The sequence below is a fragment of the Ascaphus truei genome, chromosome 12, assembly GCF_040206685.1.
Source record: "Ascaphus truei isolate aAscTru1 chromosome 12, aAscTru1.hap1, whole genome shotgun sequence".
Classification (NCBI taxonomy): domain Eukaryota; kingdom Metazoa; phylum Chordata; class Amphibia; order Anura; family Ascaphidae; genus Ascaphus; species Ascaphus truei.
Window position 1 is genome coordinate 18,405,554 of NC_134494.1, and position 22,573 is coordinate 18,428,126.

Consider the following 22,573-nt stretch of genomic DNA (forward strand, 5'->3'; position numbering starts at 1 on the left):
TCCTGAGTGTACATGTTGAGGAGTCAGCCTAACAAGCAGACTACATTGAAGGACAGGATTACCCCTTCTCTGTCAGAGCAGCATGGAACACATCCACTTCTAGAGCATGACCAGTGGTTCTAACATTCCTCTGCCATCCTACCATCCAAGCTTCCCTTTCTACATGCTCTCATGCAACAACCTCATGCACCCAATGCTATTTTCCCAACTCCAGTGACACTCTACCCATTGCTTCTGCTCTGGGTCTCATACGTCCCTTACCGCAGGGTGGCAGGCAGCGAAGGTCGAGCTGTGGATGATGGCGCACTGTTTCTCGGCCCAGGCCTTGCGGTAGGGATTTTTATCACATGGACTCACGGCATAAGTGACATCGTCGCATGTGGGCCTCTCTTTCCATGAGTTGATGAAATCCAGCTGGCTAGAGGCCACATACCTGCTCCGAGTCTCATAGTCATCCTTCATGTTTCCATTGTAGTTTCCACATAGGCCGCAGACAGATTCCTGGCGAGTTGGGAAGGTAGTGGGGGTTACAGTGGCACTACCAATGTGTCGGGGTTCTCTGCCCTGCCTTAGTCTACTGGGGAAAATGGCTGATCTAAAGGTAGGGTCACTTTAACGTAGGTGAACTCAATTCGAATCAGTGTTAGATTTGTGAGGGCAGCAAAAAACTATTTGTATGATGCTGTGTACAGTGCAATAGTAGTGAAAAGATTTATATTATAACTTTGAGTAAGTAAACTAAAATATATCTGGTTATAGATACTTTGACACACCTGTAAGAATGTGTTAGTGAAAGAAGTTCTATTTCCTTATTGAGTTTTAGAAAAAATAAGTTGTGTAACTACTGTCTGAGTGCAAAGACTTAGAGGGGGAGACAAGCTGGTTATTAATTGGACAGCAGGTTGACCACTGTAGGACAAAACCTTGGCCATAAAGGACAGAGGATTGGCAAGCAGAAGATAGGATAGCCATTAGGAGACAGAGCTTGACCATGAAGGGACAGAGTTTGGCTATCAGTGGACTAAAGCGTTGCCATATGGGGACAGAGTTTGATATTAGGGGATAAAAGGATTGCCATTGGGGGGCCAGCATGCTGGACCTCGTGGTTTTTATGAGGTCTGTGCTTGCCGCACCACTGTTCCCATAGAAACAAGAGCTCACTTCACACAGGCTTTCAGACTTGGTTACCTTGCTGTGCTTGACAATCTTGATGAAGACATTCATATCCTTGTTCCACAGGATGGAGATTTGGAACTTTTTGGGGATGGTAATGACGAACTCCAAGAATAGGTTGTTCTTGTGCACTTTGATATTCTGGCTGGATGCGTCTTGGGTGATGGTGTACATTTCATTAAACATCTTCAGCTCTGTGTTCTATCCAGTAGACATGGAGAATGTTACTCCTACAGTAGCTTAAGGCCAGCAGTAGAGCAGATCAAGGAATGTAAAGCCCCAGCTTCATTTATCAATATACTTCTCCCAATTATGGAACCATGAAAGTACTCAGGCATGTAACAGCCTCTCTACTATTTTACTATGTCTGTTAAATTATGTTAGATACTTTAAATAGCTTTGTAAATCTAGCCCCAGAAGGCTTTACCGCAATGTTATGATTCTCACCCCGATGTAGACAGTGAGGGCACGAGAGCAGGCGACTCCAGTTGTTCCACAGATGACATTCTCAGTCACCATCTTGAACGATGATAAAGAGTTGTTCACTCCGCACCCATCCTGGACAAACAAAAAGGATATGTCTGTCACACCAGGCATAGCGGTAATACAGTTTATCCCTTTCGCTGCTAGAGGGGCAAGCAACTACGGTGTGTGCACGTTTATCAGGGTGTTATCATCATTAGAGCATATTCACAGTTTTTAGGGTTTTATTATCACTACATCATATTCACGGTTATTAGGGCATTACCCTCTCTAGGGCGTATTCATAGTTATTAGGGTGCTACCGTCACTAGAATGTATTTACTGTCATTAAGAAGTTACCATCACTAGAATGGAGAGGGAGTGGCTCAGTGAGTAAAGATACTGTCTGGCACTGAGACTGTGAAGCAGGGGAGCCTGGTTCAATTCCCGGTGTCAGCTCCTTGTGACCTTGGGCAAGTCACTTTATCTCCTTGTGCCTCAGGCACCAAAAAAATAGATTGTAAGCTCCACGGGGCAGGGACTTGTGTCTGCAAAATGTCTCTGTAAAGCGCTACGTAAAACTAGCAGCGCTATACAAGAACATGTTATTATTAGTAGAAGTTACAATCAGTAGGGCGTATTCACAGTAATTAAGAAGTTACCGTCACTAGGGTGTAGCCACAGTTCCCATCAAACACAAACTGCTGTCCATCGAAGGTCTTGACGTGTCCCTCCCCGTACAACACACAAGTGGACGCACACTGCAGGTTCTCTTCACACTGCCAGTGGCCTGAGTAACAGGTGCTGCAGGAGGAGGAGAAGTTGGTAGCAGATGAGGGCTGTTTTGCCCCCCAAAGAGTGGGGACTATTTGCATGCACAACACCAGAGCTCCCCAGTATAGAGACAGCTCACCCACAGCTACTACACTAATGCACACGTTCGCATTCAAATGATTTGATGTAGCGCAATGCTATCCCACAACACGATCTCACAAAGTGAGACCTTTACAGTGTGAGGTCAACCTTGTACAGACGTTATACACACTTGTTTCCACACACACATGGCAAAACTAAACGTGGATGCAGCCTGTACAAGCGGCTTTGCCATTGAACAACTTACAGGAAAGATTATAAATGAATACTTTGGCTGCGTTGCAGGCCCAGTCACGAGCACAGGGGTTGAGTATAACCTGCTTTGGAAAGCTCTCTTGATTTCAATACATTGTTACAGCATATTGCTTTACACAGTATGCAGGCACATGGCTCCCTCTGACTTCCCTTTATAAAGTGACTCCGATGTCATCATGTGGCCCTTACCAGCTCTGACAGTCTGTCTGCATGCTCTGCCCGCTCTTAAAGACGTTGCCACCGTACTCGCAGGAGCAATCTGTTTCCAGCACGCAGCTGCCGTCGAGGTCCTCGAAGGTCCCCGCGGGGCAAACGCAGCCAGCTTCACACTTGGTGGGTATCTGCAACACCAGGGTAACATGTTAGAGAATGGGCCCTTATAACTATGACAGAGTATATAAACATGACTCTCTCTACATCAGCAAGCTCACGTGAGTATGTACTTGCAGCATGCCCACATTAAATATGTAGCGTGTAGGGGACTAGGAACAAGGGCAAAACAAAGAGGCAGAGAGCACAAGGCGTGCAAAAATAGGAGGACAGAAGAGAGCTGGCAAGGGAAGGGAGATGAAGGAAATGCAAAAGAGACAAGAGGAAGAGAGGGAGGTCCATCCTAATATTTCTTCTGTTTGTTCGCTTCCCATGCCCACACTGTAGCCCGCTTGTGAATATGTGGTCCCCTGTCAAGCAGTGTGGCCTATCAATGCTGGAGAGCCCTCTTGCCCTGTACAAAATACGAAGGCGTGTGACGTACGCAGCGGATACCCGTGGCCTGAATCTGGCAGGTGGGGGCGCACGCAGCTCCATATTTGTCCGATAGGGAGTCGCACGTCTTTATCTCTTTGGGCGCCAGGCAGGTTTCTTCAGGAGAGAGAAGCAGGGAGGTGAGTGAAGAAAGGGGCTTGTGGAGGAGAATGTATTGCAGAGAAGAAGCTGGCAGGGTTAGTACCTGTGTAAACTACTGGTCTTCCAATACAGTTGAGTCTACCTTCGTTGCAGTAACTAAAAGGCAAACAAACATATGATGGTCAAGCTGGGTTCGAAAGAAAGTGGGATTAAGAGACTACTCACCACTTCAACACCTCTACAGGCCCACGCAGCTCAAAAAAAATTTTGTGAACAACTTTATAAAAAATCGATTTGGCTTAAGTAAAATATTTGACTGTTTTGATTTCTTTGGAAATTATATTTTCAAGAGAGACTCTAAATGGGGGTATTTTAAACCCAACAATACCATTGACATCCTCCAGTTGTAGAGACTTCCAGAAGAAGTGTTTTCTAATACTGGTTTTGTATTCCGAATCTTAGAATTGTTACCCCTCCGCTCTTGTATCACTGGAAGTTATTATATATAAATATGTATATTTATGCAGTATACACACACACACATATATATATACACACTGGTGCCCATACCCTCTTACCAGGTGAGGCCGTTGAAGATGGTTTGCTGGTTGGGCATGATGACCTTATTCTCATCCACATAGCAGGGACAACGTGATTTGGTGACGCAGCGCTCGTTGTGATCCAGGTAATATCCCAGGGGGCAGTTGCAGCCGTCAATGGGGATGTCGTTGGGGTAACACTCTAGTTGTACATTGGAAAGGGACAGGCAGGTCCGACCGCAAGAGTTGGTGTCGTAGCTGTAGGTCTGGTTACCACTGCAGGCGATAGCTGGGGGAGAAGGTGGAACATGACACTCACAGATTGCCCGAAACACGTACAGTTGTAGCATGAGTCAGTGTTCCTGGAGTTGCTGCTACACCCAGCCAGATGTAGGGTGACTCCGGAAACAGTGGCTCGCTAAATCTGTAACAGCCGATAAATTGAAACAACAAATATAGAGATGCGTGGACTCTCGTTTTATACTGACAGCTTGAAACACAAAAATACATCAATAGATCCAAACTAATAACAGACGGATTGACATTAGTAACATGCTGACAGCCTGGAGAATTAAATATAGAATTTGGAATCGTTTGTTTCAAGGAGCAAAAGAGCAAGATAAATACAGCTACAGAATGTACAAATCGCAGCATTAATAATTTCAAGATTTCAATATATCATCTTTTTTCCCTCCATATAAAGAGGTACAATAACAGGTTGAAATAACATATCTAAAGATATGGTATTCATATTATATTATATAACATTATATTATTATATAACATCATATTATTATCATATTATATAACATCATATATTTTTATGCTTTAAATAGCTTTTAAAGCATGTTTTCAGGCATCAGTTATTCCTACATGGTTTAAAATACCCCCCCCCCCCATTATTTGATGGGTGTTTGCTGAGTGAGACTCACTGCAGTTGGTTTCTTTCCTCCAGTTCTTCAGGATGAGTCCCTTGGCAGCACAAGCCCGTGCATAGGAGCCCAAAGAAGAGCAGATGAAGCTGAAGGTCTCCTGGTAATTGCAGGCTTCATAGATGCATCTCTGAAATCCAACACGGGTATTAACACTGCTCAGAGAAGTCATGTGCGGTCAGATACCCAGACTCTGTGTGCCCTGCTCTATCACTCGCAGCTCTCATTAGCTGCACATAGTGTTGGTTAAACTTATATCCCAATCAGTGTTAGTTTGTTAGTAACTGATGTTACATATTTTTAGTGGGTTGGTTGACTAAAGTCTCTTTTCGTGGTGCATCCATGCTAGTGGGGTTACTTAACTCATGTCATGTGCTGAGTGGGTTAGTGGGTAAGTTAACGCACATCTAGTTAGCTGAGCTGAATACAGCGTTAGTACGGTAGTTAATTCCAAAAGAAGAAGGGATAAGCGCACAGCACTAGAGAGATAGGTCTTGGGTGATAAAAAATGTTTATTCAGCTACATAAAAAATGTAGGGTGTAACCACTCCTACGCGTTTCGTGCAACCCACTTTGTCAAAGCACACCTGTCTCTCTAGTGCGGTGCGCGTATCCCTCCTTCTTTTGGAATTCTCTGGACATTGATGTGGCTGCACACTGGAAGATCCTCGTGGTGAAGTTGTTGTGAGTACCTACTGCTTTATTATTGCTTCTATGGAGGGGCTATCCCAATGAGGAGAGGAGGAGGGTTATCCATATCCCACCCCTTTGCCTTCGGGGTTCTTGTACCCCCAGCAACAATATTGGCTTCTCTGCACAATAAGGATGATTATTTATGGACACCACGAATTATCTTCCGTTTATATTTAATAAGGATCATACATAGACCTAGCACTTGAGCATCATCCACCTTTTTCACATATTAGTGCGGTAGTTAATTCATGTCTGGTTAGCTGGGATGACCGGATCGTTAGTGGATTGTAAACTCACATTTTATTTTGAGATATATGATGTTCTGTTTATGTTAACTGATCTGTCAGTTGAACATAGTGTTAGCTTGGTTGACAACATTTCTCTTATGTAAATAATATTTAGCTAACATATTCAAACCACAGATAGGGACTGCTCTCCGGGGAGAAGGCACACAATCAGTGAATAGTCTTGTGTTGGGCCATACAAGGTGGTTTAAAGGTTAGCATGTCGTCCAATCAGATTGTTATAGCGTGGGAGCTATTGCGATCCCTGAGTGGCTGAAGAAAATCCAACCGTGGTTGCCATGTTCTTTGAAATGAAAAAGTATTAACTCGTGTTTTACGTAGAAATAAAAAGTAACTACAAATCTGATCAGTTAAACATTGTGATGGTGTATTGAGCACAGAGGTAGTTACAGTAGTTATGTTTATTTGAGTCTCACAGAACCTTTGCACAACATTTTTTCCCAACCTTAATCTGGGCCACCTCTTCCATGCCCCCCCCCCCCTAAGTGTCAGAACAAGCCCCTCTCACCTTGTAATAGGGATCAGGGTCTATCATTGAATGGCACATCTCAAATGGGGTCCCCTGCTTCACCAAAGCAAAGCAGTGCGACTCCGCGCAGATTTCTATACCAGACAAAAGATATGAGGCATTAGAAGTGCTGTTCGTGGTAACATGACCGGCCGTGCCAAAAAAAAAAAAGATAGGATGTGTTGTAGCCTAAAAATGTTTGTAGGAAACAACTACTATCAGGTTAGGTTACAGAGCATAAAACAAAATAACTAAACAATAGGGGGCGCGGGGAGATAAAAATCACCTTCTCTACTGTGGTGGCTAAATGGACAATCCATCTTGGTTACTATTAGCTTTTATGTGCATGGTGCCAACATATTCCTTAGCGCAGTACAATGTGGGAGAGGACAACAACCATAGAGTACATATACTTCCCAAAAACATATCCTAAACAATATAGCAATGTCATTTCCCTCCCTACAGTATATCATTCGGCTTGAAAAACATTGAAATGTTTTTGTTTCATTTGTAAGTTTTATGTTGGAACTGGGAACACGGGGAAACATTTCAGGAATGGGACAACTCGGCACGACCGTTTGGCCACTGTAGGATAATTCACCGCGGTCGTTTTGCCGCTGCCCATTTCGCCGCGTGTTTTAGAATTTAGGCATTTAGGTTAGAAATATTATGTTTAGGGGTTAAGTTTAGAATTAGGGGTTAAGGTTAGGAATATTAGGGTTAGACTTTAGTGAGTAGGGTTTTTGGGGTTAGGGTTTAAAGTTAGGATTATGGGTTAAACGTATGATTAAGGTTACGGGTTAAGGTCCTAGGTTGCTGTTATCGCCATTACCCAAAAATTCCCGGAATCCCCCAGACTCCCTGGCTCACCTGCAGCGATGAACTATCTGGGTGACCGAATGGCGGCGGATAACTGTCCTAGACCCTACATTTCATGGTATTTCCTCCACCCTGTCTCTATGAAATCACTAATTAGCAGGAAGGGCCGGAGAGGGTCGCCTACATAGCTTGTGCAAGGCTCTGTACAACAAAGATATGTCCCTGAGATGCCAAGGAAATAAGACACCTCTCATGTTTCAGCTTGACCAACCTTTTTTTTTAAATAATACATAAGTGACTCTTTAACTGCCGCGTTTGTTCCTATATAAACAGACTTAATATAGTAAACCACAAGTTAAAGGGCATCTCTCAAAACTGTCTATTCAATTCCACCCAAAAATCTTCTCCTGGGGACAGCCCAACCATATAGACTAGAAGAAAAAAGGGCACCAAATCATTGGTGAATAAACCATAAACTATCTTAAGAGTGCTGGAACGTAGTTATCTTTTATCTTCACCACCAACCCACTATTGGTTAGATATGCTATTTCTGGGTCACCTAACTCAAGAGGGAGACTGTTGAATGGTTGTCACACGTACCGTTAGCGATGCTCATGGAGCAGGGATTGATGTCCATGTTTTGGACAGGTTTGCAGTTTGATGCCACTTTCCAGGAGTCTACAAACACTGTCACTGTCCCCTCCACAATCCCGGAGCTGGACAGGAAGTCATCCTTCGTCTCACCGTTAAAATTGCCGCAGAGACCTGGTTTCAATGGAACAAAATGCCGTCAACGCTCAAGACATTCTGCACTTAGATTGTAAGCTCTCCGGCACAGGGATTTCCTTTCCTATTGTTTGATCGTATTTGTTGCACTTATTATACTGTACTATAATTCCCTGTACTGTATTGTCACAACGCTAAATACAGCTGTAGGCTCTATATAAATACAGATATACATACTCTAATTTGTAACACGGAACAGTGTCCTTGAAATGTGGCACATCACCTATATTTTGACCCTCACAAACATTTCATGATTACACCGGCTGTTCTGTTTATTGTTAATTCTTTAGGAAGGTCAATTCTTACTTTATTATTTTTTTAAACTATATTATTTGTTATTTATTTGGTCCCTCTGGTATCAAAGGGGTTTATATGCACTATATTGTCTAAATCCTAAATATTAAAACGGAGATCAGTGTTCCAAATAATGATTAAGAAACTAAATAGTGGTACTGTGTGCACAAAAGTGAAGTCCATGTAAATAAAAAATAGAAAAAAGCTCTTTAAACACCATTTTTTAAAATGGTTTATTTATACAATAAGCACAGAAACAGAGAGATTATTTTTCAAATAGACACCTATTAAAGTTTAGGGTTGAAAATATGAAAAGTAGTAGTATTCTGTAACAACTTGTACCAACTAACTCTGACATCAGAACACCCTTCTACTGTCTCTGTACGTTCTTCCTACCAATTAGATTGTAAGCTCTTCGGAGCAGGGACTCCTCTTCCGAAATGTCAGTTTTATGTCTGAAGCACTTCTTCCCATTATGTGTTATTTGTATTATTTGTTATTTAGATGATTGTCACGCGTATTACTAATGTGAAGCGCTATGTGCATTAATAATGGCGCCATTTAAATATACAAAATATATACAGTATATATACAGTATATATATATATATATATATATATATATATATATATATATATATATATATATATTACATGTGATTACTCCTCACTCTATGTTCCTGGATTTCCTTGCTTGAAGCCCACTCTTACCAGACAAGAGCTGGATGCTGTGAGTAATATTAAAACTACTCTTTGCCTTTCTACAGACTTGCATACTGTCTAATTATAAACCTTACTCCGTGCTCCTGGTCAGGCTGTGACCTTCCTACATGTATGATGACACAATTACCTTTGGTGGCACCAAAAAAGTCCCTGTCCAGCTTGATGTAGACATTGAAGACCGGGCTTCTCTGCACCACAATCTCCAGGCCGAATGAGGTGTACAGAACGTAGTGCGTGGAGGACTCTCTGATCACCACAAGGTCTTCTGCAAGGTAGAACCAAGACAAGCTCATTTTTCTCCATTTTCCACTTAACTCACCAAAAAGTTGTTAAGTACTAGGAGACTGAGCGGCATGGTTTTATAAAGTGAACGATATTAGTCTTTAAAGTGGGACTACCCAAGCTTCTTGTGTCCTTGGGAAAGCCAATTTCATCTCCCCTTGCATTTGGCAGGGAAGGTGTTTTTTTTTTTTTTTTTTTAAAAGCCACATCATTTAAAAGCACCTTAAATGAACGTTTGATAGCACACCAACAGGAAACTGAATAAATGAAATATGCGGTAACCAAAAAGACAATTTCAAACATGCAAGAAAAGGAAGATTTTATGGGATGAATACAATCCTCGCACGTACATTTCATTTTATTTTCAAATGTAAAAAGACATTGAAGATGGTAATAATGCAGATATAACATGACATAAAATAATGCAGCAAAACTAGAACAGAAATCTATTGTAGAAAATGATTTGAATAATTGATCAATTTTAGACTTTAGAATGTTTACTTACCAGTAACATAAGGCAGCTGTTTTATCTGACTGTCCACGGTAATATGGTCCTGCCTGGAGATTACTATAGCTTCCTGTAATAAAGGCAAGCACAAGAACTCATTGTGATCAGTTAGCAATATAAATATGCCATTCAACATACAGTATACATAAGTGATGGTGTGAAAAGTATTTACATTTGGATGTAGCAGAGTATATAACTAGGGATGCCTGTTTCCGGTGTTGGTAGTTTTTGTAAAAATCGTGACAAATGTCACGCATGCGCATGCCGACTGCGCATGCGTGAAGAGCGCTTGCCGACGGCACATGCGCGATCGGCACTTGCCAGCTGCTCGTGAGCATGCATTCGCTGGTCACTCATGCACACGCACGATTGGAGCTTGCCGGTCACGCATGCGCCTGAGCGACAAGTGCCAATTGCGCATCTGCACGAGCAGCCAGCAAGTGACAATCCCGCATGCATGGCAGCTCAATAGCATTTTTGTTGCCCACGGATGTCTAGCTACGCCACTGACAGTGGATATCAATGTTTCAAGACCACTTTGGTCTCTTCTTCATGTACATTTTAGATGACATTCAGAATATTAGTTATATTTTTAGCATGCACAAAACAAACATATATATTTTTGTTTAACCCCTTCGCTGTTAGAGAAGCCTGCAATGCATTGCTTTAATGTGAGTCTTTAAATAGCAGGCGGAACCCCTAGCACTTCCGCTGCAATCACATGACCCGTGACCAGGGCCCAGATAGTGGAAACAGATGTTTTGATCGAGCTGGCCACTCCATCAGAGAGGTCAGCCAGATCTGCCCCTAGATAATGAACCAGGTGCCCATGAGCAGGTACTTCATAAGGCACTATAAGGTTGCGATGTCACGTGATGCTACTTTACAGTGTTTTCACAAAGCACAGAGAGATTGACCTTGGGAAGCTTACTTTTGAAGACATGTAGATGACATTGGCCAAGCAGGTTTCCGTGGAGGTCACACCACACTTCTCAAATGTTGCCATGAGAGTTCCGCTTTTGGGCAGAACGCGACTCTGTGTGGGGAAATCGGACACTCTGTTAACATCGCCCACATTACACACGGACAGAGGAAGCTATTTTTAAAAGTACAATGAAAACAGACTTCTGTAAACAGTTTCACAATCTAGTTGGCTTCCTTCAACTAATCTACAGACAAAGGCTTGGCTTTTTTTGCATCTTTGGAAATAAATACAAATTGCATTTCTTAGGGGTCTCTGAATGTCAATCAAGTGTTTTCTTTATCCTTATCTCGACCTGTCCTTATCAGGGATCCAATAATGATACGCAATGAAAGAGATTAAGTCAGTTTACATTAGAAATGAATGTCTCAGGGGCGATATGATAACTATATACAAATGTATTTTGGGATAAAAAAGGAGCTTTCAAAATAACTATTCATCCCACGGGCAGAACAAAGGACTCTGGGTCATCCCTTAAGGTTGGAGGAAAGGAGATTTCACCAGCAACAAAGGAAAGGGTTCTTTACAGTAAGGGCAGTTACAATGTGGAAATCATTACCCATGGAGACTGTGACGGCAGATACAATAAATATCTTCAAAAAAAAGGTTGGCCATCTTTTTAGAAAGGAAAGGTAAATAGAGATATACAGTACCAAATAAGTAAAAATGGGAACAATGTTGATCCAGGGAGAAATCTGGTGGCCAATATGGGAGTCAGGAAAGAATTAATTTGTCCCCTTATGAGATATCATTATATAGTTATGTAACTATGTACATTTGAGCAATCCTGTACTGGCTTCTAGGTAGATCTGCACACACATAATGTTGCCCAAAAGGGAATTTAGGGTTGTTTATTAAAGTTTCCCAGTTGCAAAACAAGGACAGAAAAACGGCAACTCATTTTATCAAAGGAAAATGAATTTACACAAAGCAATCAAATTCTTTAAAAATAAATAAATAATAATTTAGTGCAACAGTAATGATTTCTGGTATCACACCAGACTTTGTTATACCGTACAGAGTTAACCTTTTGAATCTAGATTATATGCAAACTTCACACTGTACTGGAGATTACGGAAATCAGATGTTTCACACAATCTCCAGTACAGTGTGAATCTTGCATATAATCGAGAGTACATATGCTAAATTAGCTTTACCACATCACTGATGAGACACAAAATGTAGAAACAGCTGTCTTGTAAGTAGGGTTATTGGTTATGCGCTTCTTAAACACAGGCTGTGCTGAAAAGCTGTAATATGGCATTCATAATCCTATAGGGGTCCATGTTAAAATGGATAAGAAGAGTGACACACTGCTCTTTTGCATGCCTTTACCCAGAATCCCTAGCTGCAATGGAAGCACTGTTTGCTACGAGTTAATGAGGACAGACAGGGTTGCAGACCTTTGTGAGACATGCAAATGCCCCACAAGTGGTATTTTTATTAACTTTACTACATCAGCATTATCTCCACAGCAAATTATAGCAAAGACAAGCACAGCATAAGTGTCTTCTACAAATCCTCCACATTTACATAGCCCCATTGTCATGTAACACAGCAATATGTAATCAGAACATGCTATGAGAACACAGTGTGTCACTTTTAGCTTCCAATCCATTTGAACATGCATATTTTGCTAACTCCTTCGCCTGCAGAATCATCGGTCTGAGCTTGAGTAGAGATTCTGCATTTTGAAGATGGTGGTGACTAACAAGCTGGAGTACAGCACAGCTATCCGGACTTCATGAACCTTACAGCTCATTGCGAACTGACTTACTGTGACCAGGACGTAGATGCAGGCTCCGTGGAACCGAAACGTGTTGGAGTCAAAGGTGGTAACCACAGATCCCCCTTCCACGGCACATCTCCCGGGGCAAGGTCTGCTCGTGCAGTTCCACTGGCCCATTTGGCATTGGCTATGGAACAAGAAGAGAGACGTGTCAAGGCAATTTTTGGTCAAGGCTCATGCTTCCGGGAGTATTTTCATCTTGCGCCTCTATGAATCCGTCGTGGTTATTTATTAATCTGCGATGGTCCTTTTGCAGTTTAATTAATAACCCCATGCCATCCCCCCCATGCATCAGTCTATTTGCTTTAATATAGTGGTCACCCATCAAGTATTTTCAATTGAGGAACACAATGCCCCCTATTCAATATGCGGTGAAGCCATCTTTCTGGTGCGTAGCTCCATTCAAATGAATGGGAGTCAAATATTCTCCACTACAGGGAATAACATATTGAATAAGGGCCTTGTGTACAGCGAGTTTCTAGTTTTTCCAGCACCCAAGGGCACTGTAAAAAGATCTATATGAAGGATGAACATGGGAACCTCACCACTCTAATAGCATTAGCAGTGTTGTAATCCAATACTGGGCCTGTCTGCCAATACTATACAATTCGGTGGCACTGGGGCTGTACATGGTTATTATGGGAAATCACTTGTTAGCTGCCAGGAATACTGATTTGTGATGAAATGCAGAGATTAAGATACTTTTACCGGGTGTCACAATAGCCCTCAAGTGTGACAGATATATCCAGGAAGCTGTGGGGATAATGATTTATTGTGAAATAAAAGAATACGCTGCCACAGTAACTGAAGCCAGACAAAGTAGCATATTATACGGTAATTACAGGGAGGTTCATGTGCCAACTTGTGGTGGGAGGTATAGACTTAATGGGTCATAGGCTAATTCTCTCTGTGCCAATGGGTCACCTTGTGGTGGTAGGACAAACTCAATGATCCAAAGCTTCATTATGATTGTATCACTGTGTAACATTTCAGCTGGATGGACAGACTCCATGGGTCATAGGTCCCTTCTAGTTATGTATCTGTACCATGTGGTAGGGGAAAGACTCCATGACCGATAGTGCCTTCTGCCTGTCACCGAGTCACCCTACAGTGGGAGATACTGACGCTGTGGACCATAGCTCTCTCCTGTCTATGTCACTTTGTCAACCTGCAGTGGGAGAGACAGGCTGCATGGGCCATAAGGTCATAGGCTGCTTCTTTGTGTCCCTGTGTCACTCTGTGGGAGGAAGGACAGGCTCCATAAACCAAAGATCACATTTCCATCTTCAGTGCCCCTGCTCACCAGGTCGTACAGTCGGTTCGCATGCTTTCTCCAGGGTAGTAAATATCTCCGTTGATCACACAGGGACATTCGCTGATGTCGACACAGGTGGCATTTTTAGACAGGTCATCATAGACGGAACCTGCAAGAGGTGAGTAAACCACATGTACTAAATGTAACTGAAAATGAACATGCTGCACTGTATAATGATGAAGAGTATCTCTATAAGCTTCCATCCTCTGACAGTGGACATGCTGCACTGCATAATATTGATGAGTATCAAATACATTTTTATCCTGATAATGAACATGCTGTATTTTATAAGGATGCTGTGTATTTTTGTACACTTCCACCCTGCTAATGAACATACTGGGCCATATAATTATGCTGAGTATCTTTATACATTTCCACCCCAATAATGAACACGCTATATGTGTATATATATATATATATATATATATATATATATATATATATATATATATATATATATATGTGTGTGTGTGTGTGTGTGTGATACAGAGCATCTCTATACTGTACACTTCCACCTCCTTATAATGAACATGCTGTACTGTATAAGGATGTTGAGTGTCTCCAAACCCTCCAAAATGAACAGTTCTAGCCACCAGAAAATATACACTGTGCTGTAATATATTATCTTGGTATACTTACAATCTCTGTTGCATTGTATAATTCTACTGAGTGTGTCTATAGATGTCCTTTACCCTGAATGGAATCCTATACTAATAGTGAGTGTCTCTCTAGGCTTTCAGCCCCTGGAAATGCTCCTTGGCTGAATGACCATTTGATGTTCTCTGTCACTGTGTTGGTTGGCACTGGCTGTTCCTGGATTACCTGCCGGGCAGAAGCAGCCGTGCACGGGGTAAGAAGTACAGCTATAGAGAGGGTTGGAGCAGGTAGGGCTGCAGGGAGCTCCACACTCGCTGTATATCTGGTTGGACGGACATTTCCCCAAGGCTAGAAAACAAAAAGGCAAAACATGTTACACCATCTACTGACTGGAGGGTTACAGCTCACAAAGGAAATAATTACTCTGGAAAGCATAATATAGATCATCAATAACAATGTGCTTTAAAAGATTAAGCATCATTTAAGACGTGTAGCAAAGTACTAGTAACTGTATTCCTCTTGGAGTAGTGTAGGCTCAATGTAGGTAGTAATTATTAAAATAGTCCAACACCAGGGTTTTCCTAGATAATAGTGTGTACGGAGCTTCTCAATACTCATGGATCTCTTGTTCATGTGTACAGAGCTGTCCTAACCTCACAGGTCTCTTCTTCGTGTTTACAGAGCTTTCCTAACCTCACAGGTTTCTTGTTCATGTGTACAAAGCTTTCCTAATCTCACAAGTCTATTCTCCATGTGTACAGAGCTTTACTAACCTCGCAGGTCTCTTATTCAGGCATACACAGCATTCCAATACTCACTGGTCTCTTGTTCATGTGTACGGGGATTTCCAAAGCCAATATGTCTCGTGCTCATGTGTACAGAGCTTTCTGATACAGGTATCTGCTTCATATGTACAGTAGCTTTCGAAACCTCACATCTTTTCTCCATGTATACAGAGATCTCCTAACCTTATAGGGCTCTCCCTTTGTGTATGGAGCTTGTGTAGCCTCACATGTCCATGTGTACAGAGCTTTCCAATAATGACAGATCTCTTCATCATTTGTACAGAGCCTTGCAGGCTTCTTCTGCGTGTCTACAGAGTTTGCCCAACCTCACAGGTCTTTTATTCATGTGTACAGACTGTTACCTCCATGAAGAACCCATTTAAAGTTATTACAACCCATCAAGAAATGACCATTAACCCCTTTGGCAGCAAATGGGTTAATATCTAAGAGCAGTCCTACTCTGCAGTGCTATAGAGAATTATGTGGCAACATGTATTTATGGGAGGATATTCCATAGCTGCCAGAGGCACTAATTTTTTTGTGTGGAAGTAATGGAATGCAGAGATTAAGTTACTTTCACTAGCTGTGTCACAATAGCCTCAAGTGTCACATATATCATGTACATCCAGGAAGCTGTGGGGATAATGACATATTGTGAAATAAAAGAATAGTCTGCCACAGTAGCTGAAGCCAGACAAAGCAGGAAATTATACAAATAATTGCAAAGAGAGGCTCCTTTGTCATATTGAAGTGAAAGTGACCTTATAGATGACCCATGTCCCTTCTGTTAACATCACTGTACAACCCTGCAGTGGGAAAACAGACCTGATGCGTCACAGGTTTCTTCTGCCACTCTGTACCACTAAAATATGAAGGACAGATGTGATGACCATCAGGCTCTTACTCATTGTGTCACTTTACGGAGGTGGTGACTGACACAATGGACCACACGTTTCTGTGTCACACTGCCGCGGGAGGGACACACATAACAGACCATAGCTCCATTCTATTTGTGTCACACTCCTTTGGAAGGCTCACACTAAGTGGATCATAGACCCTTTCTGTTTGTGTGTCTCCTTGTGGTGGGAGGGGAAGACTCAGGGGTTCATAAGGAATGTCCCTTCCATCTGTGTCCTTGTATCACAGTGTTGTAGAAGACGCACACTTAATGGATCAAACAGTTGACCCCTTCTGTCTGTCAGATTGCAGTGGGAGGGGACCAACCCAAGAGTTCATAGTACCCTTCCATCTGTATCCTTGTGTCACTATGTGGCAGGAGGCACACACTCAGTAGCTCTGAGAGATCACTCACGGCACAGATTATTGGTCCTCCAGTTGTTGACGGGCTGCATGCTCATGGAGCACTGCATGGAATACTGTGAGAGGGTTCCACAGGCACAGTTGTTGTCTCCGGGACTAGCACAGTACTGCATATCCTGCTGGCACCGTTTGAGGAAAGGCGCTTTGGACACCAGACAGTAATCAGCCACCAGTTCCAGCAGATCATAGCATTCACTCATCTAGAAGAAGCAACACATGAAAGAAGATAGAGACATACAGAATAATTGCAGATTGACCACTTGGCACCCAAGTTTGCCCATTGTCCCTACTCAATGAAAGGTCTTGGGCCTTGTATTAGCATATCATATATTATCAAATCGTATATTCAGAATGTTTCATGCCCAATTGAACCTATCCTAAGCAGTGGCAAAATCCTTTACTCTATTAGCTTGTACCACCAGTACCCAGTGGCTGTTCCATGTTTTCACTACTCCAGTCCCACAACGTGTGTCCGCTGCGCATGGGAAGCATCATTCTATGAGTTGGGGGGTGCAAGTATTACTAATTAGTGCTGCGCTGTGATTGGTAGCCAGAGAGCTGACAAATCAAGCCCCACAATTCATAGCGTGGCACTCCATGCTCAGAGAGAGGCCCCGTCTGGGAAGTCCAGAGGGTGGTGCTGAAGTAGGAGGAGAGAGACGGGGGGAGGGGGAAAGAGAGAGGAGGAGAGATAGAGGGAGGAAAAAGAGGAGAGAGAGAGGTGAGGAGGGGTAGGGAGAAAGGGGGGAAAGAAAGGGTAGAATGAGGGAGGGAAAGTGGAGGGCAGAAAGGGGAGGAAGAGAAGGGGGGAAGAGAGGGATGGGGTAAGAGAGATTAGGGGAAGGGAAAGAAAAGTGGAAAGAGGGGGAGGGAGGAAGAGAAAGTGAGGGGAGGGTGAAAAAAAAGGAGGAAGGGAGAGAAAAGCGTGGAGAGGGGGGGACGAGGAGGAGGGAGGAAGAGAGTGGGGGTGGAGAGGCGGGAGGGGGAGAGAAAGATGGGAGACAGAGACGAAGGGGGAGAGAGGAAGGGATGGAGAAGGGGAATAGAGGGAGGGGCAGAGAGAGAGGGGGAGAGAGAGACCGAAGAAATAGAAGTTAGGGGGGGAGGTGGGGGGCGAGAGTGGGTAGAGATACAGAAAGAGGGGTGAGAATGAAGGGAGGAATGTGTGAAAATCAATAATATGCTGACATTGAAAACACTGTGCTGCATAATGATGCTGATGATTTATTTTCTGTTAACAAATACACTGCACTGTATGATGATGATAATGAGCATCTATACAGGGATAATAAACGCACTGCAGTTTGCATGACACTTTCTTGCAAACTCTTCAGCTGAGAGAACCTGTTGTTGGAATGCCCCCCCTGGATGCTCCCTCTCGTGGTGAGGTTATTGTCATGGAACACGAACTACATTTCTGACTCACCCCTCTCTCTCCTTTGCAGTTTCTGCCTGTCAGATCTTATTCTCAGCTGCATGGAGTTTGCACACACATACTGTGCCTGTGTAACATGCAACAATGTTGCATTTCTTGCCTCTGAGCACGTAATCAGTGAACTGCTACTGCAGCTTCTCCAGTCCTCCCAGTTAATGGACTTTCCCATGTTCTCCCCTGTCTTTTGCTGACAGTTAGTGCAGTCTCACTCAACCTTTAGTGTGACCCCTGCCCCTCACTTCCTTTTCCACTCTAGATCACAGTGAGTACAGACCTGTCTGCATCCACCCCTGGTAAGGCCTTTCTCTCTTACCATAGTCTAACCCCATAGAAGCATCCCACATAGAGAAGCCCTCTCTGCCTACACTACACCTACAAGTTCCTGTGTTTTCTACTCCTGCAATAAAATGAAGAAAGACATTAAGGACTTGTCATGCTTTGGAAGAGGGAGGACATGAGTTGAGCTTACTGGAACTAATCATACATCATTCGTGACCCTGGTTCCAGGAAAGTAAGAGAGAGACCGTGTATTAGAGGTCTACGCAGAAGCTATCACTCACAGCCTTCATGCTACAAAAGTGCAGCTCTACACAGCTATACAGCAAACTGCTACAGCTTTCTGCAAAACAAGCAGCAGTTTAAACAGAACAGTGAAAAGATATCTGTGCCTTACAGACACTCACAGGAGCTGCTACTCCAGACTCCATGACTACACAGAGCAGCCTCTGCAACTGCACACAGTCTGCAGCTTTCACAGACAACCAGTAGCTCAAACTGCACAGCAGCCTTGCAACATACAGTGCTTCTCTCACAATTCCTAACTGCCTTTTTCTCTGTCTGAGTCCACCCGCTGCTCAGCCCCACAGTGAGGAGCCAACGGACACCTGTAAGTACAGCTACCCCAACGCTGCACGCTGCAGGACACCGCTCGGCATCATCTGAGACAGACGCCCATCGCTGAAAAGGTAAAAGACCGCACGCCACACGCACTGGCAAAAGGCCTACACACACCTACAGCATGGCAGAACTCAGAACCTCACCAGACATCACGCAGGAAAGCGATCTCTCAGACACAGATACCGCTGCGCATCTGCAACAGGCGCAGGCAGGCGCAAGGCCTAAACGGACAGTCACACTGACACAAAAGGCCCGCGAAAAATATGAGACTGACATTGAAGCGCACCGCGCCAAATTAGAGTTGGCCTGGGAAACAACCGCACTTGGGGTATGCAATGTCGCCGGCGCTGGCAATTCTGTGCAACAGCTCGAGCAGGCAATAACTCAATTAAAGATAGATCACGCACGCTACCAAAGACTGTCAGAGGCATACGTCACTTACTTGGCCAGGGCTAACACCGGTGAAAGCCTGCAAGAAAGGGACTTACAGCTCAATATTGACTTGACACGTGACAGCCGCGTGCGAACCTCTATCACGGAAGCCGAGAGTAAGAGGAAAGACCTTTTGCTGGAAACCGCATCGCAGCGCTCAAGCACATCCAGGCATTCCTCAAGGTCAGCAAGATCAGCGCGATCTAACGCGTCCAGCGCTAGCGCAAGCGCTACCAAGGCACGAGCCTCCGCAGAGGCCGCACGTGCCAGGGCCGAATATAGTCGCAGAGAGGCAGCCATAAGAGCAGGAAGAGCGCGCATAGAAGAGGAGGAACAGACAGCCGCCGCTAACGCCGCCGCTACTGCCGCTAACGCCGCCGCTACTGCAGCAACCACTGCGCGTAGGAAGGCCGAATTTGATGCGGAACTAGAGGCACTTAATCAAGAGAAGGAAGCCGCCGCCGCTATAGCCCAAGCCGAAGTCCTAGAAGCAGCCGCGCAACAGGACGGCGGGGAGCAACCGTACAGACGGATTGCCTCAGAGGATCCGGCCAGACGCACTGAAGACTACGTAAGGAGCCTCTTCAGTGTAAACACCAGCGCACCATCTCAACACGGATGGAGCGACTCCACAGATACCGAAGACCTGCTAGGCCCACGAGGAGAAGATGCCGTTCCTGCAATGGCACATGCTGCCTGGGATAGCCACAGCCACAAGAGTGATCCACACGCCAGCATGCACACGGATGCACCACAACAGGCTCGCAATCCAGGTACACCCACGCGGGAGAAAACAGCCCCTCACCCTGGCCAGCAGCCATGACGCATCCATGCCAAGGAAGAGGCGACCGCACAGACCGTCCCAGCAACTACCTCGGAACGGGACAAACGCGCCGATGTCTCAGGTCTGACAGACATAGCCAAGTACATGATCCGGCGCGACTTGGTGCACGCAGGACTCATCAGCTTCGACGACCACCCTGAGAACTACCGGACGTGGAAGTTCACATTCAAAGACGCAATCGACAGCTTGGACTTCTCAGCAAGGGAAGAGCTCCACCTGTTAGTCAAGTTCCTGGGGAACGTATCCAGGGAGCAAGCGCAGAAACTTCGGACGGCAAATGCGCATCAACCCCAAGTAGGTCTTGACCTAGTGTGGGAAAGGCTAGAAGAGTCCTATGGCAGCCCCGAAGCAGTCAAGGATTCACTCTTCAAAAGAATCGAGAGCTTCCCCAAGATCACAACTAAAGACTACTCGAAGTTACGAGAGCTCGGGGACCTGCTGCAAGAAATGGAGTTCGTGAGGAAAGACCATTCCTTAATAGGTCTCAACGCCCTAGACTCAGCTCGTGGAGTGAGACCCATCCTGGAGAAGCTACCCTTCAACCTCCAAGAAAAATGGATCTCACAAGGCTCCAAATACAAAAGGGAGAAGCAAGTCGTCTTCCCCCCATTCTCATTCTTCGTGAGCTTCATCTGCGAAGCGGCAAGGACAAGGAACGATCCCAGTTTCATCTTAGGTACGCAAACCACATACAGTGCGAGCAGCCTGAAAGACGAGAGACCAGCGACGAGATATGGTAACCCCCAAACACCCATCTCGGCCCGCAGGACGGACGTGCCTCCCACGACCCAAACTACTCCCGATCAGTCGGTCGCCGGAGACAAGGAACCAAGGGACCCAAACAGGGAATGTCCCATACACAAGAAGCCACACCCACTCAACAAGTGCTTTGGGTTCAGGATGAAGTCCCTAGAGGAACGCAAGAGGTTACTTGGAGAATTCGGAGTTTGCTTCAAGTGCTGCGGTTCAAAGACTCACCTAGCCAGGGACTGTAAGGAAGAGATCAAATGCACAGTGTGCGAGAGTGACAAGCACGTGACAGCGTCACACCCAGAGGCGATGACACTCCACCAACTCAAGAACCCATCCTCCATAGCGGAGCATGGCGGGGAGAAAGAAGAAGGAGAGTCAACATCCGTCACATCTCAGCGCACTGAGCTTTGCGGAAAAGAAGGTGACAAAATGTCCTGCTCCAAAATATGCCTTGTCGCAGTGCACCCCCAGGGACAACCTGAGAAGGCTATTCGGATGTACGCAATCCTCGACGACCAGAGCAACCGATCACTGGTCAGGTCAGAGTTCTTCGACATGTTTAACATACAAGATGGTGCTTCTCCTTACACTCTCAGAACGTGCGTAGGGCAAATGGAGACCACAGGGAGAAGAGTGAATGGCTACACCATATGCTCAATAGACGGCAAAGTGAACATGCCCCTTCCTACACTCATCGAGTGCAACCACATGGCCACAAACAGGGACGAGATACCCACACCAGACATGGCACTCCATTACCCCCACCTCAAAGGAATAGCCAACCACATCCGGCCGGTGGAACAAGACGCCAAGATCCTGCTGCTGCTCGGTAGGGACATCATGAAGGTACATAAAGTCCATAAACAGCATAACGGACCCCACAACGCGCCATACGCCCAAAGACTCGACCTAGGATGGGTGATAGTGGGCAACTCGTGCACTAACAAAGAGCACGGGCAGGACTACGTTGATGCCCGCAGAACGGAGGTGACAGAATGTGGACACACATCTCTCCCTGAACCATGTCTTGGCTATCTCCAAGTGACCGAAGGGCCAAGTGAAGAGAAAAGACAAGGTCATACCCCTGAGGCCAACAAAGACATCCTCACGCCGATGGTATGCGACAATGGCTTAGGATGCTCAGCAGTCCAGACAGCCAAGGATGATGAGTCGACTCCACCGAAGGAAGAGAGTAACCTCCCAAAGGTGACCGACAAAGGTATCGTCCTAAAAACAACAAACAATCAGACAATACTCCCGTGAGCAAGGGCACAATTAAGACGTACAGTTGTTCCTCTCCACAGAGTATCAAGCAACAGAGCAACCAATTGCCACGGCTGGCATAGCCGCAAAGGATTGCACCCCACAGGCGAAGCCACAGTGTCAAAAGGACTGTTCGTTCAAACACGTAAGAGGGGACAGTTGCA

The 22,573-nt window shown here is 44.7% G+C and overlaps 1 protein-coding gene across 3 annotated transcripts in view; it reads right to left on the reverse strand.

The window, feature by feature from the left end:
* The window catches only part of MUC6 (mucin 6, oligomeric mucus/gel-forming), a 74,627-nt gene that overhangs the window by 31,613 nt on the left and 20,441 nt on the right, over nucleotides 1–22,573 (reverse strand). For all 3 annotated transcript variants that reach the window (XM_075566856.1, XM_075566854.1, XM_075566853.1), the window contains exons 11-28: nucleotides 16,778–16,985; nucleotides 14,906–15,028; nucleotides 14,072–14,192; nucleotides 12,757–12,895; nucleotides 10,929–11,033; nucleotides 9,995–10,067; nucleotides 9,335–9,472; nucleotides 8,006–8,170; nucleotides 6,587–6,681; nucleotides 5,081–5,210; nucleotides 4,188–4,437; nucleotides 3,713–3,765; nucleotides 3,518–3,624; nucleotides 2,953–3,104; nucleotides 2,298–2,439; nucleotides 1,621–1,731; nucleotides 1,189–1,374; nucleotides 262–501 (exon numbers count right to left, since the gene is read on the reverse strand). In XM_075566856.1, coding sequence (XP_075422971.1) covers nucleotides 262–501; nucleotides 1,189–1,374; nucleotides 1,621–1,731; nucleotides 2,298–2,439; nucleotides 2,953–3,104; nucleotides 3,518–3,624; nucleotides 3,713–3,765; nucleotides 4,188–4,437; nucleotides 5,081–5,210; nucleotides 6,587–6,681; nucleotides 8,006–8,170; nucleotides 9,335–9,472; nucleotides 9,995–10,067; nucleotides 10,929–11,033; nucleotides 12,757–12,895; nucleotides 14,072–14,192; nucleotides 14,906–15,028; nucleotides 16,778–16,985 — 2,538 coding nt within the window. The remainder of the gene's footprint in view (nucleotides 1–261; nucleotides 502–1,188; nucleotides 1,375–1,620; nucleotides 1,732–2,297; nucleotides 2,440–2,952; nucleotides 3,105–3,517; nucleotides 3,625–3,712; nucleotides 3,766–4,187; nucleotides 4,438–5,080; nucleotides 5,211–6,586; nucleotides 6,682–8,005; nucleotides 8,171–9,334; nucleotides 9,473–9,994; nucleotides 10,068–10,928; nucleotides 11,034–12,756; nucleotides 12,896–14,071; nucleotides 14,193–14,905; nucleotides 15,029–16,777; nucleotides 16,986–22,573) is intronic.